At 47.3% G+C, this 16394-nt stretch overlaps 1 protein-coding gene across 5 annotated transcripts in view; it reads right to left on the minus strand.

The window, feature by feature from the left end:
* Window positions 1-289: 289 nt before the first annotated feature.
* The window catches only part of Slc39a14 (solute carrier family 39 member 14), a 44719-nt gene continuing 28614 nt past the window's right edge, over window positions 290-16394 (minus strand). For all 5 annotated transcript variants that reach the window (XM_028758816.1, XM_028758820.1, XM_028758815.1 and 2 more), the window contains 8 exons: window positions 13201-13479; window positions 10992-11178; window positions 10239-10408; window positions 5248-5367; window positions 4515-4703; window positions 4193-4400; window positions 3088-3272; window positions 290-1594 (listed from right to left, as the gene is read on the minus strand). In XM_028758816.1, the coding sequence (XP_028614649.1) occupies window positions 1448-1594; window positions 3088-3272; window positions 4193-4400; window positions 4515-4703; window positions 5248-5367; window positions 10239-10408; window positions 10992-11178; window positions 13201-13464 (1470 nt within the window). In that variant the 5' untranslated portion in view covers window positions 13465-13479 and the 3' untranslated portion in view covers window positions 290-1447. The remainder of the gene's footprint in view (window positions 1595-3087; window positions 3273-4192; window positions 4401-4514; window positions 4704-5247; window positions 5368-10238; window positions 10409-10991; window positions 11179-13200; window positions 13480-16394) is intronic.

The following is a 16394-nucleotide window of genomic DNA, read 5'->3' on the forward strand; positions in this document are numbered from 1 at the left end:
CAGGCATTGGCAATGATTCAGTACTGTCAGTCATGCAAACAACGGTTCCTGGGCTGTGGGCACCACTAAGAAAGGCTCTGGGAGAGACTGGCTCCCCAAAGTGGCTAAGGAATCCATGTATCAATATGATAATAATAAATTAATTCACGTAGTGAACCTGGAGATTAGCTCCCCTGGAAGCCAGAGGTCTGAGGAGGGGGCTGTACAGCGCCTGAGGCTGGCTTGTGGTGCAAAATGTCAAGCATCCATTTTTTTTTCCTGGACCAAAATGAAAGCAATTTACACTCAATTCAATTCAGTATTCAATCTTGTTGTCTGGGACCAGGGAGGAAGTGGTAGCTACACAGTGCCCTTTAAAACCCGCTGGCAGCAATGACGTCTGCAGTCCTGACCTCAAGATTTGACCTCAAGGTCTAGAGTCCCATGGTATTCAACTATTATTTCTGCAATTAGCAAGTTCTAAGTTTGGCCTGCAATGACTCCATTCCGGATTACCTTGGTCACAAAAAGGCATAAACAACTGTGTCCTGATTTTATGAGTCAGGTTCTACAGGGCAGAGGTCTTGACCAGGGGATATTAATTTGTGCAATTTCCCTCCTAATGCAAACACCTTTAAATGTGCTGAGTGTGCTCTTAGTGAGGCATCTACAAAGTATCTAGAAAAAGGAAGCCAATAGGAAGTGTGAGAGAGAATCATGGCAAAATCAACTGATTTTGCAGGCTTCTTGCCACTCCAGAGAATGTCCACAGTGGCTCACCCGGCTAATTGTGTGATTCCAGATGCTGCACAGAACCTGCACACATCATCCTATGGAAACCAAGCACCAAGGAGACAGGACATCCATCACTACTTCTACATCCTTCTCCCTCAGACGATCCCCTGCCTCTCTGCCTGCCCTACTCATTGGAAAGTCAGCCTTTTCAGAGAACAGTTAACAGGCCAAAAAAAACAGGATTCTTGTCTTCTGCCCTCTTCCCTGTACAAACATGAGAACCCATGCCAAGATGGACTGACCTGAAATCCTGGGTACACACATTTGGAATCACAGGCCCCAAAGCTGGAAGCTACACTGACATTTCTAACCAAACCATGACCACTGGTTCATTCTGTATATTATAAAAGATTCCACATCTCTCAGTGCTTCTTCCAAGAGAAAGGGAAAGGGTGACCAGAAGGGAAAGAGAAGTGTGTCCTACACATGGTGTTTCAGTTCCAGAATCATCAGTGGAAAGAGTCAGGAGACAACGGTTTGAGGCACTACCTACAGGGCAGCTTCTTCCTAGGACAGAGCATTTGAAACAGTGAACATCTGAATGTGGTCTGTGCCAGTTTTTAAAGAGCTGCCTTTTCCATGATGCTTCGTGGATGCTGAGTCCTCAGGCCAGGGACCAGATGGAGGCCCAGAGCCCAATGTCCAATGCCACTGGCTCTCCACTGGCAGGGTCCTACCCGATCTGAATCTGCCCTGAATACATTGTGAGGACCAGCATAATGGAGAAGCCGGTTAGGAGGCCAAGATTCTGGATGATAAAGGGAACCAAAATGCTGTCCTTCTTCTCATCCTCCTGGCAGACCTCATTCATCTCAGGGAACTGAGAAAGAAGAGAAAAACGAGTTACAGATTCTGTTATTATTGTCCCAATCACAGTGATTGGGACAATTATGGTTTGAACCCTCACCCCCAACTTCAGATGTCTGGTTCTCAAGTAGTAGGCAGTCTTTTTGGAAGGATGTTTTTGGAAGTTCTGGAGACTTCTCTGGAGTTAGGGAGGTCACTACGGACATTATTCTTGACTATTCTCTGTAACTTTCAACAATATGGCTGCCAAAACAAGACCCAAACTCTGCAGACACCAGCTGACGTGTCAGCATGGGCTAGGGAAACCTCACAAAGCCCCGCCCCTAGGTGAAGAGTTTTAGACAATTAATTAATGACTACTTAAGACTCAGAAACCAGTCTTTCCCAGGGATGAGCCCCCTGATTGGGTATCCAGTACATATGTACAGATAAGCAACACCTAATGGACTCAGCAGTTTGTACGTATATAATATATACGTATTAGATATCTCTCAACAGTAACTAGAGAGTCTATGCATTTGAGAGGGGGCAGGGCGGTGGTAGAGACACAGGAGGAGTTGGGGGGAAGGGGGTAAGTGATGTAAATACAGCACTCAAATGAACTTCTCCAAGTTAAAACTTAAAAAGACATACAGAAGGTTACTATTAACTTGTGGCAAACAGAGTGTAAATAACATCCTTTCTTTCTCATTCCTTCTTTTCTTTCTGTCTACACGATACACCTTTTCTATCAAATTTAAATAAGGACCCTAGACTGAGTATGGTTAATTTTCTGTAATGAAATGCTAACAGAGAGACCAACATTCTCCCTTTAAAACCTGATGACTTGCTGGCTACAGTAGTTTATGCCTGTCTGCCCAGCATTTGGCAGGCAGGGGCAGGGCTGCAATGACTTGGAGGCCAGCCTGGGCTACAGAGTGAGACTCTTGTCTCAAACAAACACAAACAAAACCCTCTAATGCTGCAATAAAAATGCCAGATTATTATATCATTTTAGATTTTTAAAAATTATTTGATATGTGCATGATGTCTGTAGGTGTTTTAACTGTCTGTGTGTCTGTGGACCTCGTGGATGCTCGAACCCTGTGCAGCAGAAGAAGTAGGATCCCTTGGAACTATAGCTGGGAATCAAACCTGGGTTTCTCTCCAAGAGCAGCCAGTGCTCTTAACAGCTGAGCCATCTCTCTAATCCCAAATTGTTACTTCTTAAATCAGTGAATTGGGTGGTATGTGAAAGAGACTTCAATAAAGCCAATATTTAAAAAAAAAAATCATGGGCTGGAGAGATGGCTCTGTGTGACAGAGCATTAGGTGGCAAGACTGAGGACCCTAGTTCAGTCTCAGAAACCCATGAGATAGAGAACCAACCCCCCACAAATTTTTTCCCATGAGAATGGACATGCATCCATACACATCCCAGTGTAAAGAATTAAAAAACAAACACCCTAACATGTGCCCTTTAGCTGCCTTCCTATCCAAGAGTCAGTCACAAACCACAGCACTTACCATATCGGCTAGAGCAATATACAAGAACATTCCTCCAGCCAGTGCAAAAATCCAGTTTGCAGAGAAGTGGCTGCCAGCCAGGATGCCAAAGGCCAGACCTACATAGCAGCAACAAGCAGAGAGGAAGTTGAAGAAGAGAGCCTGCTGGATGCTCATGCCAGCATTGAGCAGGATAACGAAGTCGCCTGCAACAGGATGAGAGCAGGAAATCAGGGAGCAGAACACCAATGAATCGGACTGCGTCAGCTATGGATGAAGCACACGTGGGTTAAAATCCCAGACTCAGATGGTCCTGGGCTAAAGGCACCTCCACCTTCTGGTTCTGGTCATGGCCTCCCCGCACAGGGACTGCAAATAACTCATAGGCTTCTGGAAGTACGTAAGTAACCAGCACCAGCCTCATGCTCCCCACCTAGAGGCTGAAAATAATCCACGGGACTTTTTAAATGTAGAAAACCAACTGGCAACGGCCTCGTTTCCTTTTTGACTGATGGTAAAATAAAAATAACACCCTCTCTCCTAATGGATGGTATGTTCAGAATCAAACTTGAGGAGGGAGAAGTTGGTGCACAAGCCAATAAATGCCCAAGTTAGAGCCCGGGTTCTCACTGGGTCCTGAGTCATGGCTTCTTAGGCTCCCTTGATAAAACTGCACACACCCTTAAACTCTGGCTTTCCTACTTCATTCCCATGACGCACTTAGACAAGGTTTGCAGCTTCTACAGGACGTAGGACGTAAGAGGAGATCTTTACTGAGTATCCAGAATATTGTGTGGCACCTGGAAAGTCCTTCTTAACATTTGTCTACTTATAATCCCCTTGGTGATTCTAAAAGGCAGGTGCAGTTATTAATCACACTATGCAGGTGGGAAAATGAAGCCACAGGACACAGGGCTCATGGGATAAAAATCTCCCTGTAAGAATGTCCGTCATTCTAAGCTCTGTTCCATCCAACTGCTGGTCTTCGAGAGTTAAACAAAGCATATCAAGACAATGTGTTAATAAGTGCTGTGGCGGAGGAGGGAGGCACAGCAGGGGATGAGACACATGAAGGGTGTTCCAGACAAAAACTGAGACAGCTGGAACACAGGGACAGCGTACTCACCTAGCTCGTGAGGGAATTCCTCACAGAGAATGGCCACTGACGTGCTGATGCCTTGGAAGACAGACACAGTGAAGGAGGCACCAATAGCCAGGCCATCGATGAAATTGTGAAGACCATCGCTCAGGGTGATCATCCAGGCCAAGGTACCAATATCAGAGTATCGGACCCCTTTGAGCCAGTAGCAAGCACTCTGGGATGCCTGCAGGTCCTACAAGAAAGGACATACCAGTGGACTTTAGATTACAGAGTGACTTCACGTAAGCCTGACTCATGAAGGCCATAGCTTCCTAAAGGCTCCTCTGGGGCGCTCATGGCTGCTGACCTGCACAGACATGGAGCCTACGATGACCTTCTCGTCCGTGCCAGGCGCCTTGCCATCCAGCTCACTGTTGCAGTGCTGAGGGATCATGTGATCCAGGTCCCCATTCTGTAGCTTCTCCGTCACACCCTCCTCCTGGTCCTTCTTGGAAGGAAGTGTCTCCGGGGTAAAATGGTTATGTCCATGATGGTGCTAGAGAACGAAAAGTGACCAGTGTTACTGATCCAAACCACCAGCCCGACACAGCGCCCACTGGGAGGAAGCACTCCAAGGCTGGGGAAGATCTTATTCCTATATCCAAGGAAACCAAGCAAGCCACACACAGGGATGTGGAGAAATTGTTCGTGGCGACACATACAAAGACAAGGACTTTCTCGTAGACAAAGAAAAGAAGTCTCCGGCCATCACCCAATCCAGTGAGGTGACCGCTACTCTAAGTACTTAGGTTGCTCCTTTAAGATGGCCACTTCATTCAACTCAAACAGGCAGTGACCCCATGCCAGCTACAGGAGGCCTCTTATTGGAGCTACACTAGTCAGAACTGTTCCTGGATGTTTGCAACCAAACCTCTTTACTGTCCTCTCTAGAGAGAATGCCAGGCTTGCCCTGCAAGCACCGTCACGCGCTGCTACACCTCACTGACCCATGGCAGCACTGTTTTGTTTTGTTTTTTTGTTTGTTTGTTTTAAGTTAGCGTTTCCCCCTAGATAGTTGATCACTAACAATTGGGTCTCACCTCGTTTTTCTGCTTCAGGAGCATCTTCAGGATCTTTTCTGTGAAAAAGAAAAGGTAGAAACCCCCAAACACCACTGCCGACTTGGAGACATAATTGTCCTGAGGGTTGAAGCCAAACGCCTGTGGGCACAGGAAAGCAGACTGAGTTTACGTGCATAGACCTTCAGCAGCAGCTGTCATCGCTTACCACTCTCTCCGCTCTGGGAAAGGCACTCTGCATCCACCCATCCTCATGCCAGCAAAAGCCTAGCTTTCACATTCCCCTGACTCGCCAGCACCAGCCTGGGGACAGTTCATATTCTCTTCTGATACAAAAGACAGCCTGTCTTTAGGATTTTCTGATCCTGGAGGCTTGGAGCCAGGACCTTATGTGCACTAAGCAATCACCCTACCACTAAGCTACATCACCAGCTCTTAGGGTCTTACCATATGCATTTTACACTTACTTTATTTTTATTTATGTGTATGTGAATGTGTGTGTTTGTGAATGTGTTTGTGGGTGCCTGAGGAGGCCAGAAGAGGGTGCCAGTTCACCTGAACCTGGAGCTATAGGCAGCTGTGAGCCATGTGCATGCTGGGAACTAAACTCTGGTCCTCGGAAAGAGCAGCAAGCATTCTGGACCACATGATAGACAGGAACTACCATGGCCAACTTAGCTTTCTTTCTTTTATTTTCTCTTTCCTTCCTTCTTCCTTCCTTCCTTCCTTCCTTCCTTCCTTCCTTCCTTCCTTTCTTTGTTTTTTTTTTTTTTGACTAGGCCTCACTACATAGTCCAAACTGTCCTCAGACTCACAGAGGTCAGCCTGCCTCTACCTCCCAAGCTCTGAGGATTAAAAGCTGGTTTTCTCCTTTTAATGTGGACACTATCTTAATTTGTTAGTACCTAGCCACACAAGCATTTAGTCAGCAAATTCCACGTTTAAAAGGAGGCCACTTGCGTTTATTTTTGCCTTATCCAGTGTCCCTGGTTGATCTGCCCGTAAACACAATGGGAAGTGGTTTAGTTACGATTGCTAAAAGGAGAAAATCCATTCCAGTTTCACAGCAAGAATTGCAGCATAGTCCTGACCACAGAATCTTGAAAGGACCACAAACTAAAAAAGCAGGCTCTGTCCCTGCAGGCATCCTGGGGTGGATAAAAGCCAGGCCTAGTTCCATACGTCTGCAGTTTCCAAAGCTCAGGAAGATGAGGTGGGAGGACCCTGGGACTCTGGGGCCAGCCTGCCCAACAAAGATTCCATCTCTTTAGAACATAATAAAAAATATTTTTGAAAAGAATGGAGGGGGGGGGGATATGTTGCTCTGAGTTCTTTCTGGAAACTTCATTTAAGTAAGGAAGGGGAAAAAGATTTATCGATACAGAAGACAGGAGTAGCCAAAGAGCTGTCCTGAGTCTGTCTCCTGGTTTATGGTGTCAAGTGTCCAATGACCTATTTGTGTCATTTCTACAGAAAACAGGCTCGATTCCCAGCACTTGGGAGGCTGAGGCAGGAAGACAGCAAGTCTGAGACCATGAGGTGAGACTATCTCAAAAAATAAACTTCAGGTCTCTTGGGAACAGGACAGAGACAAGAACTAACCCTTCTGAAGGAGAACCCCACATTACTTCAAAGGCAAACATCTCTTCCAGTTGTTTAAGGCAGCAGGCTCACAGCCCTCTAGCATCGATTGGCCTCAGAGAGACCTAGAGGGCAAATGCTAAAGAAGCCTTGTATTCAGGTCAGCTCTTCGGGAGAAGAGGTGCACCCTGGGAAAAAGTGAAGAGCCAGTAGGTGAGGTGGGATTCAAGAGCACAGGACTCATTAGACCTGAGCTTAGGGCAGAGGCCTCTCATGCAGGTCTGACTTGGGGCTTGGGGGGAAGCCATGATTCATTTAACAGACATCACAATTGCTCCACCAAGAACACAAACCAATAACAGTGTTCTCAGAAGCAAGTGAAATCGGCTCTAGCCTTTGTTCAGGCCTGTCAGACCACCCACAGTGAGGTGCACTGTGCTTATTATAGTTAGCAGGTCTGCTGAAGCTATCTCACTAAATCATGTGTGGGCCTTCTCCAAAGCTGACTACTCAGGTTTCAAAACACTGGCTCCCTTCTCCTCTGTGGAAGATCACCCATGTGGAGGTGCCACAAATTTACTGTTTCCTTTGGATTTCTTCTGCCCTCAAGCTCCCTACCAAAGAGCTGGGTTTTTACTGAGAACTGTGGACTTCACTGTGTTTTGTTTCTCTAAACTAAAGCCCCACATCAAGAGTCAGAGCTACACTAGCTTGCTTGGTTTCCACTTACATGTATGTGTGTTTTGCCTGCATGTACATATGTGCACCATGTGTGTGCCTGGTGCCTACAGAGGCCAGAAGAAGGCATGAGACCATCTGGAACCGGGGTTGGAGTTTGTAAGCTCCATGTGGGTGCTGAGAATAAAACCAGAGCAGCTTTACAGCTGAGCCATCGTCTCTCCAGTGCCAAGTTACACTGGCATTTCACTCAACGGTCCCAGCTTTTTGGAAGCACTCATATGCCTTTAAGATTCATCCTATTGCTTATTATCCTATACAAAGGACACAGCCGTGAATGGCTGGTCCAGGTTTGGGGTCTGGTTAAGGATGGGATTTCAACCTAGCCCTTAAACCTCACCTAGCTCCTGTCTTGGTCCTAGCTTTCCTTTCCAAACAAAGGACCTTGGGGGCCAGTCCCTGTGTCTTCCATGTACATAGAGGCTCCTCCCACTGTGCCTACTGTCCCCTAGCTGACAGGGGTACTCTGGTGAGAGTGCTGCAGCTTGTCATACCTCTGGGATGAGCTGGAAGAGGGCGTTGGAGTAGAGGGTTCCAATCGCCAAGGCTATGAAGTACAGCAGCAGCCTCTTGTAAAAAGTCTTCTTCATGAAGGGCACCACGCTGGCCCCCATGAGGGAGCAGAGGGAAATGACGGTAACACAGAGGAAACCGTACCCCCATACTGCCAGCCCACCCAGGTCAGGGAGCAAGGTAACCACCACGAGGGAAAGCAGGTAGATAGGAGAATTGTGGGTATTAATGAAGGAACCCAAAAAGAAAAACCGGAGACAAGTAGGGAGAGAGGGAGAAAGGGAGGGAAGGAAGAAGAAAGAGAGAGAGAGAGAGAGAGAGAGAGAGAGAGAGAGAGAGAGAGAGAGAGAGAGAGAGAGAGGAAATTTGTTAGTGATTTGGGTCTGATGCAATTTCCTTCAATCAGTGCAGGAGGTATGAGGAATCTGAGGTGGTCTTGGAACCCTGTGACTACTGCCCCAGCTCCTGAGGTGGCCTGGCTCATACCTGCCAGCCGGTGTGACTGGCAAACAGGGCAGGCTACTGCCTCATCTTATTCACACATGCAGCGCACGCTCAGGCCCAGCACAGACTTTGGACTCAGGGTCATTTAACAGGACACCAGAGCAAGTGGGAAGAAAAGGTTTGGTGCGTCACTGGCTCTACTTGCACATATTTAAGCCACATCACAGTGGCCCATGTGACACTGCCCAAGGATCATTTGGTTTGTGCAATATACAACAAAGTTGTGTACAGGGTGGTAGGAACGCAGAGCAGCCAAGACTCACTGCCTATCAGAGTTGGTTTCTGAGCAGCTGTGTTTGTTCTTATTTGCTTTGAGGGACCCAGTGTAGAAAGCAGAATTCCAAGACCAACTCGTTATAAAAATTAACTTCAAATGCATTTTCCAAAGTGACACACTCTGGGTTGTGAGTACAGCCCTCAGGAGGGGACAGTACAGAACTGCGCCAGGATGACAACCCTTGTGTGACCCAAAGGGTGGGACAGGGACAATGGCAGTCGTCCCAGTCAAACAGGCAATAAAAATTTCATTTCAAATCCTTAAAAAAAAAAAAATTAGTAAATTCAATGGCTGGAGCTGAAAAAATAGCCCAAGGTGAGGCCTCCCTTGGGAAGAACTTTCTAGATCCAGGTGGAACTGAAACTGTTAAGGCCTGAACTCAGTTCTTCCCTCATGACGGAGGAGGAGGGGGTGAGGCATGACACCTCAGAGAGGAGCTTTCCTCAGTTAACCTCTTGGCTTTGGAGGACCAAAAAGCCAATGAATTTTTATAAAAGCTTTCTTGGCACCAAAGTGGTCAGCCAGGCGGCTACAAGTTATTTCTCCAACAGTGCCATGTGCCTGCACTGAATAACTGGCCAGACTCTCAACTTGGGTCTTATTTTTGCAGCTCCTCAGTGATGACAATTAAAAAACAAAATTACTGAACATTTCAAAACAGTCAGGTGAGTGTACCAGGAAGTCAGACCTGTCAGGGAGAGATCAGGATGCAAGGTACAAATGAATGAGCTTCTCTTGTATTGTGTTTGCTTTTTGGTTTTTTGGTGGGAACAACCTTATTTGCTAAGTTGCCCAAGCTGTGATCCTCCTGCCTCAGATTTTCAAGTGCTGCAAATGCAGGCATGAGCTGCCACAGCTGCTTTGATTAAAACCAGGATTACACTCTTGAGGCCAGTTCCCCACAGATCCCATAGTACCCTCCCTTCCTTCCTTCCTTCCTTCCTTCCTTCCTTCCTTCCTTCCTTCCTCCCTCCCTCCCTCCCTCCCTCCCTCCCTCCCTCCCTCCGCCTGACTCCTCATTGAGAATCACCTGGAGTCCACACATGAGCACCCCCAAGATTTCCCTTAAAAGTCAGGTCTTGCATGGCACAGAGTCCACAAACAGCAACTTTGCTTTGGACTCCTACAAATGGAGGCTCTGGAGTGGAATCAAAAAGAGATTCCCCAAAGGGGCACAAATGTTTAAGAACCTTGCATCTGATGTCACCCGAAGAGGCAGAGGTCAACCTGAGTGAACAGAGGCATGAGAGAAGTTATTGGACCCCCTGATATGAAGAGTCGATTCATTTTTCGGGTGGCAATTGTTGGGGGTCTTAGAACACAGAGGGAGAATGTCAGCCCGAGGGGGACTGGGCTGGGTCAGCCCGGGAAACGTGACCGCGCGCCTGTTCTACTGCACCTCTGGGATGAGCTGGAAAAGCGCGTTAGAGAGCAGCGTTCCAATGGACAGGGCGATGAAGTAAGTGAGCACACGGCTGAAAAACGCTTTCTCTGTGCACGGCAGGACCAGGACTCCCAGGAGCGAGGCCAGGTTAATCAGTGAGACACTGAGGAACCCAAAGCCCCACACTGTGGAGGAATAAGAACAGACGAGGGCCTCCATTACTGAGGGAGTATTGCTGCTGACAGTGAGCTAGGCACACAGGGATCCAGCAGCCCCTCAGGAAATGTCTGGTGACTCCATCTCTTGTTAGGGAAACCTCGGGAAAACAAGGTCGAGGTTGCTATCTGAGCAGCGTGACCTTTAGAGGCAGGAAGAGACTGGAGTCTCAACATGGTGAAGGACCATGAGTTAGACAGTGTGTGTACTTATTATGATGGAGACACAGGTTAGGTCTGGTAGCCCTTGCTGGCTCTATAGGACTTTAGAAAGGCAATCAAGGACTTACTCAGACAGGGTGAGTGCCCCCTAGCTTGAGGGGAGATACTGAGGGGGATGGAGGGGATGAAGTAGCCAAAAGAGGTCATAAAGATTGGCACTCTTACAATTTAATAAAAACAAAGGGTGAGTTAAAAAAAACATATTCACATGCTGGCCAGGGTCCAGTCCACCCCGTGCTCACCAGTCAGCCCACCCAGAGTCTGCTGATGTAGTCTGGGTACGCGTGTCCATCATCGACCTCCGCCATCAACCACTCCAGTCCATGCTTACCTTCAATGGCGCTTGGCTTCCCCTCCTCTGTCTGTTCATTTTCCTCGCTCTTCTGGTTTTCTGAGGTGCAGGCCTGGGACTCCAACTGCTGGAGAATGGTGGGGCAGAACTCCTGGAACTCACTCCTCCCGATCTGAGATCGCTCGCTCAAGTTGTGGGCGGCAAAGAGGTCTCCAGAGCTAAAGCACTGAAATCAGGAGAGGTACAAGGGTTCTTAGAATCCGAAACTCCTGCCCTGCCCTGCCCTGCCCTGCCCTGCCCTGCACGACTAGACCCTGTAAGGAACTTAACCCCCTGAGAAATAAAGAGAAAACAGATGCAGCCACACTGCAGAGAATCTGGAGTCTCATGTCCAGGGATGAGAGTAAGGAAAACCCCCACACTTGAAAGCCTGGCTTGGATCTCAGATCAGCCATAGAGATCTTAGTGCACAAAACTATAATCTGGTTGTAGAAAAAGGTTTGGGGAACAGATTCCAAGGGGGACCTTCATCTCTGGATACTTGGGTGGCCAAGGCAGGAAGACTGCAGCTTCAAAGAATGCCTGAGCTGCAAAGTAAATTCAAACCTTGCCTGCACAGCTCAGCGAAACACCCCCTGAACCCTCAGCATGCACCCCATCCCCAAGTGAGAAAATAATACAGTAAAAGGAGTGCTGGGCGTGACTCAGGCTGGCGGGATCACGCCATGCACCAGGAGTGCCTAGGTCCAATTCGACGAGGGGTGGGGTGGCAGTGGAGGTCAGGATTCCAATCATGTGACTAGGGTGTGGTTTCAGAGAAACAGGATTCCATCTGTAAACCTGATAGGAAATTTGGCGGCACTTCACAATAGCCCAGGGAGCTATACCACTAAAATGTAGATTATCGATCCCTGCGCTGGAGTAAGGACCTGTGGTGGTTAGCAGACACAGGCACCTGTGACCTTGGGAAGTCTCGCATATTATAGAAATCAAATTGAGAGCTCTCTGCAGGAGCTGCATGCCTGTATGACATATGCACATGAGGACCAGGAGGGTGTTCTGTTCTACTACACTCCCTGCCTCATTCCCTTGAGACAGGGTCTCTCATTGTACCTGGAACTAGGCCTGCAGCCAGCAAAACACAGCACTGGGATAGAGATATGCATGGCTGCCCAGCCTTTTACCTGGGTGCTGTGGATTCAAACTTGGGGTCCTCGAGCTTTCAAAACAAGGGCTCTTATCGCTGAGACATCTCCCCAGTCCACATTTTTCTCATTGTGCTTGATTCACATAAGCTACAGTCTTTCTCTGAGGGTGGTTTTACCAGGGTCTACGTCTGAGAGTCAGCCCCCTGGGAGTGCTGACAATTTAGGTTTTTAGACCTGCTGACCCAGAACACTGCCACAGGCTCTAAGGTCCTTAGGTAAACCCTCTGAACTCAAGCCTGCCACTCACCCACTGCCCATGAGGCACACTTGGCCTCCCCAGTGATGCTGACACTTGTCACACTTGAGACTCTGCATGCACGCAATCCACTTTCTCTTTCCAGCCCCAGCCTAATCATCCTTCATGGTGTGGCTTCAGCATGCCTCAACTTCCCTCTCTCATAGGAGAACCCCACAATTACACTACACCCCACAAAACGACGTACTTTATTTTTATCCCAGCTAGCTGAGCCCCTCAACTCAACACTGGTATATGGGTCCTCCTCAAGAGCAGCCACTGAGGTCCCTGACCCTGTTTCTTCACTTCCCATGATGCTCAGTCTAAGGGACAAAATAGAACAGAAGGACTCTGCAAGCTGACCACTACTGGACTGCCACAAACAGCCCCAGACTCGAGCAGCTGAGATGACATGGAAGAACATTTTAGATGAGACTAGAGTCTTGGCCCCTATCCCAGGAGCCCCTGTGAAACCAGAAAAACAATTCTTCCTGCATCTGAGGGGGTTCTGAGGAGCATCTGGCACGGTGTGAGAATTCTACTGGACGTACTGTCCTAAGAGCCGTGGCTCACCAGCAGTGACCCAGGTGCACCTGCAAAACTGTCTGGGGACTGAGGACCCTCTTCTTAAACCTCTGTAAGAGCGCAAAACACCATGAGGGTAGTTGGGAAGCCTCACTGGAGATGCAGAATGTGCTGACCCCAATGGAGATGGGAGCTGACTGCCAGCGGGGTCTATCTGCCTCCTCTGACCAAGCTGCTGGGCCACTTTGTGTCCATTGGTATTGATGGAGAGAAGCCTTACCGTGGAGAGGTTTCTGTGTTCTTCCTTGGGCTGGGAAGCATTATCCCGGCCCACTCCCACATGCAGTTGGTCGAGCAGGGACTTCAGCTGTGTAAGGGTAAGGCTGTCATTCTTTCCATAGCGGTTCATGAGATCTTCAAGGAAGGAGGTGGCACTGAGGGGTGGCAGGCTAGCAGATGAGGCCTGAGTCTGGGGGGCAGTTCTCCATATACCAAACAGCACCAATAGGAGGCAGCTAGGGAGAGCTGGGTGCAGCCGCTTCATGTTGACCTCATATACCTAGAACACAAAGCTGGGTGAAGGCAAGGTCTCTCTCTCTCCCCCAACACTCAAGTAAATGCCAACTCACCAACCCCGTGCCAAGGGCAAGGGCTCCCCTCCCCTCAGAGTAGATGAGCATCAAGATCTGACTTAGCCCCTGGCTCTACATGCTCTACTTGACTTTAGAGGAATCCTTCTTCCAAAGGGGTAAGACAACAAGAAAAAGGACGTGCTGGGCACTGGGTACATGCCTCCTGACACCTAGGAGGAAGAGGCAGGAGAATTAGGAATTCAAGGCCAATTTCAGCCACACAGTGAGCTTGGGCTATGTAAGAACCTGTTCCACCTAAGTAGGGTTGGTAAGCCTGTGTCAGGTAACCATGTTCCCGTAAGAAATCACTGAGTCAAAACTAATTCTAACACACACAGACACACACACTCCCCCAGGAATGAGACAAGAGGATACTGGAGAGTGAGTAAGATCAGAATACATGATATACATATATAAAAATGTCTTAATGAAACCAATACTGTGTGTAATGGGTTTCATTATGCTAATAAAAATATTGTGCTAATAAAAATGTATTATTATTATTCTATGTGTATGTGTTTTGGCTGCACCTATGTCTACGTACCACATGCATTCCACATGCACGGGAGTTCTCTGGAACTGAAGTTATGGACACTTGTAAGGCACTATGTGGGTACTAGGGATCAAACCTGGGTGCTCTGCAAAAGCAGTCAGTGCTCTTAACCACTGAGCTATCTGTCCAGCCCCTACTAAGAGGCCTTAAAAAGAAGACAAACAAAAGAAAAAATGGGCAGAGGACATTGATCTGCATTGGCTATGCAGTTAAGAGGTCCAGGCTCCACTCCCATCCAGAGCAGACATAAACAGATAATTAATGGCAGCAATGAGGCTATGGTTTTAAACAAAAAGGCCTTACAGAATACTGAAATAACCATGGATTAATGATATCTCAGATTCACCTCAAATCAGTCACGGTAGGTTAGTCAGGTAGGACATCCAGATAAGATAAAACTAGATTAGGCACATGGATTTCAGAATTGAAACATTTCTACCTAGAAAATTAAGTTAAAAAAAAAAAAACTTTTAAAAAAGGCCAGACAGAAATGTGCTGTGGTCAACTAAATCCTCTCAATTTCATGGACTGTCGTGTGGCTGTAAGAGAAAGGTGTGGCTATAACGCCTAATATGGAGACAGATTCTATAACACAGTTAAGAACTGAGAAGACAAAGAAGACTGAGAGCTAGCTTTGACTTTCCTGCCCATCACTCGCTTCTCTGAGAACAGTTATAACCTAATTAGTGACATCAGCAGGCACGAGGAGGCGCTCCAGCACCAGAGGCCTCAGCGCACACTACTCCACCTGTCCAGAATAGCACAGCATCCCCATGGCCAAGAAGCAGGCCCTACTGACCCCTGTCTGCCCCCGCTGCTTACAGACAATGTGATCTTGAGTAAGCTACTTAGTGGGAAACATCACAGGATGATCCAGGGCTGCCTACCATGGCACAGCCATTAGTATCAACACGCAGCTTTAACTTCCACTGCACTGCTTACGAAAGAGAAAGGCACTGGGCAAGTTGGACAGTCTCAACTACATCCATTTTCTCATCTGTAAATGTGATACCCAGCTCAGGGGATGGCTATCAGAATTTAGCAACCAAAGTGATGGGGAGGTCCTAGCTGCTGATTACCTGAATTGAGGTACTCAAAATTTGACTTCTACCAGTTGAGACTGGTCTGTGCTATATAGTGAGGAAAAAGGAGGTGTATGTGTGTGTGTGTGGGGGGGGGGGGGTTGAGAAGGAAGGAAAGAAAATGACACTCCCTTGGGAAAAAAAAAAAAAGCTAGGAACTACAGCTCAGTCATAGAGTGAGTATGGGCCTCACATGTACAAAAGCCCCAGATGTGATCCCTAGCACTGGCCTAGGCATGGTGGGAGCCTTAATCCCTTGGGAAGCAGAACAGATGGATTTCTGTGAGTTTGAGGCCAGCCTGGTCTATACAGTGAGTTCCAGTATAGCTACAGCAGACAGTACTCAAAACAAACATAACAACAACAACAACTATAACAAGAAGAAGAAGAAGAAGAGAAGAAGAAGAAGAAGAAGAAGAAGAAGAAGAAGAAGAAGAAGAAGAAGAAACAAAGAGATAACAGAAGAAAAGAAAAAGAAAAGGACTAGAATGAAAAAAGAGAAAAACAAAAACTAATCAGCTAGAGAACAAAAATCTGAAAATCTGGCTATAGTCATTCAAAGACGAGACTGCTTTCCAAAGTTTGACTTTCAGCCCAAGTATGAAGCTGTTAACAGACTGTGTCCTAAGACCCTGTAACTGCCTTTGCATTCAACTAAGGCTCAACTCCTGCACCCTGTCAGCCATATAAGCCACAATACACTGACTTTATGATTCCATATATGGGGCACAAAAGCGGGGAGGGGGGCGAAAAATGTCATTCTTCACTCAGGAGGCAGAAGCATATGGATTTCTCTGATTTCAAAGTCAGCCTGGTCTACTTTGCAACTTCCAGGCCAGTCAGGGCTACATAATAAGACCCTCTTATAAATTATTTATATATTCAGTTGAATATACTTTCAGCCACACAACTAGAAGGACCAGACAGGGCAAAAAGGCAGTCTGCAAAATTGTTATTTTCAAATCAATACTCTGGAATCATCACCAAGAACCAGATTAATCTATTCTTTGTGGAATGGATCTTGGGCAAAAATTACACTGAAACCCACTGTTCAAAGGAAGTAGTTTCCCTGGCATGGTAGCACATGCCCATATTCCCAGAACTTGGGAGATGAAAGCAAGATGAGGGGCTAAGGTCAACCTTGGCTACTTGGTGAGTTCAAGGCTGGGCTACATGAGACCCTGTCTCAAAAAAAGAAAAATAAAGG

Source organism: Grammomys surdaster, unplaced genomic scaffold (assembly GCF_004785775.1).
Source record: "Grammomys surdaster isolate TR1022 unplaced genomic scaffold, NIH_TR_1.0 126219, whole genome shotgun sequence".
In the NCBI taxonomy this organism is placed as follows: domain Eukaryota; kingdom Metazoa; phylum Chordata; class Mammalia; order Rodentia; family Muridae; genus Grammomys; species Grammomys surdaster.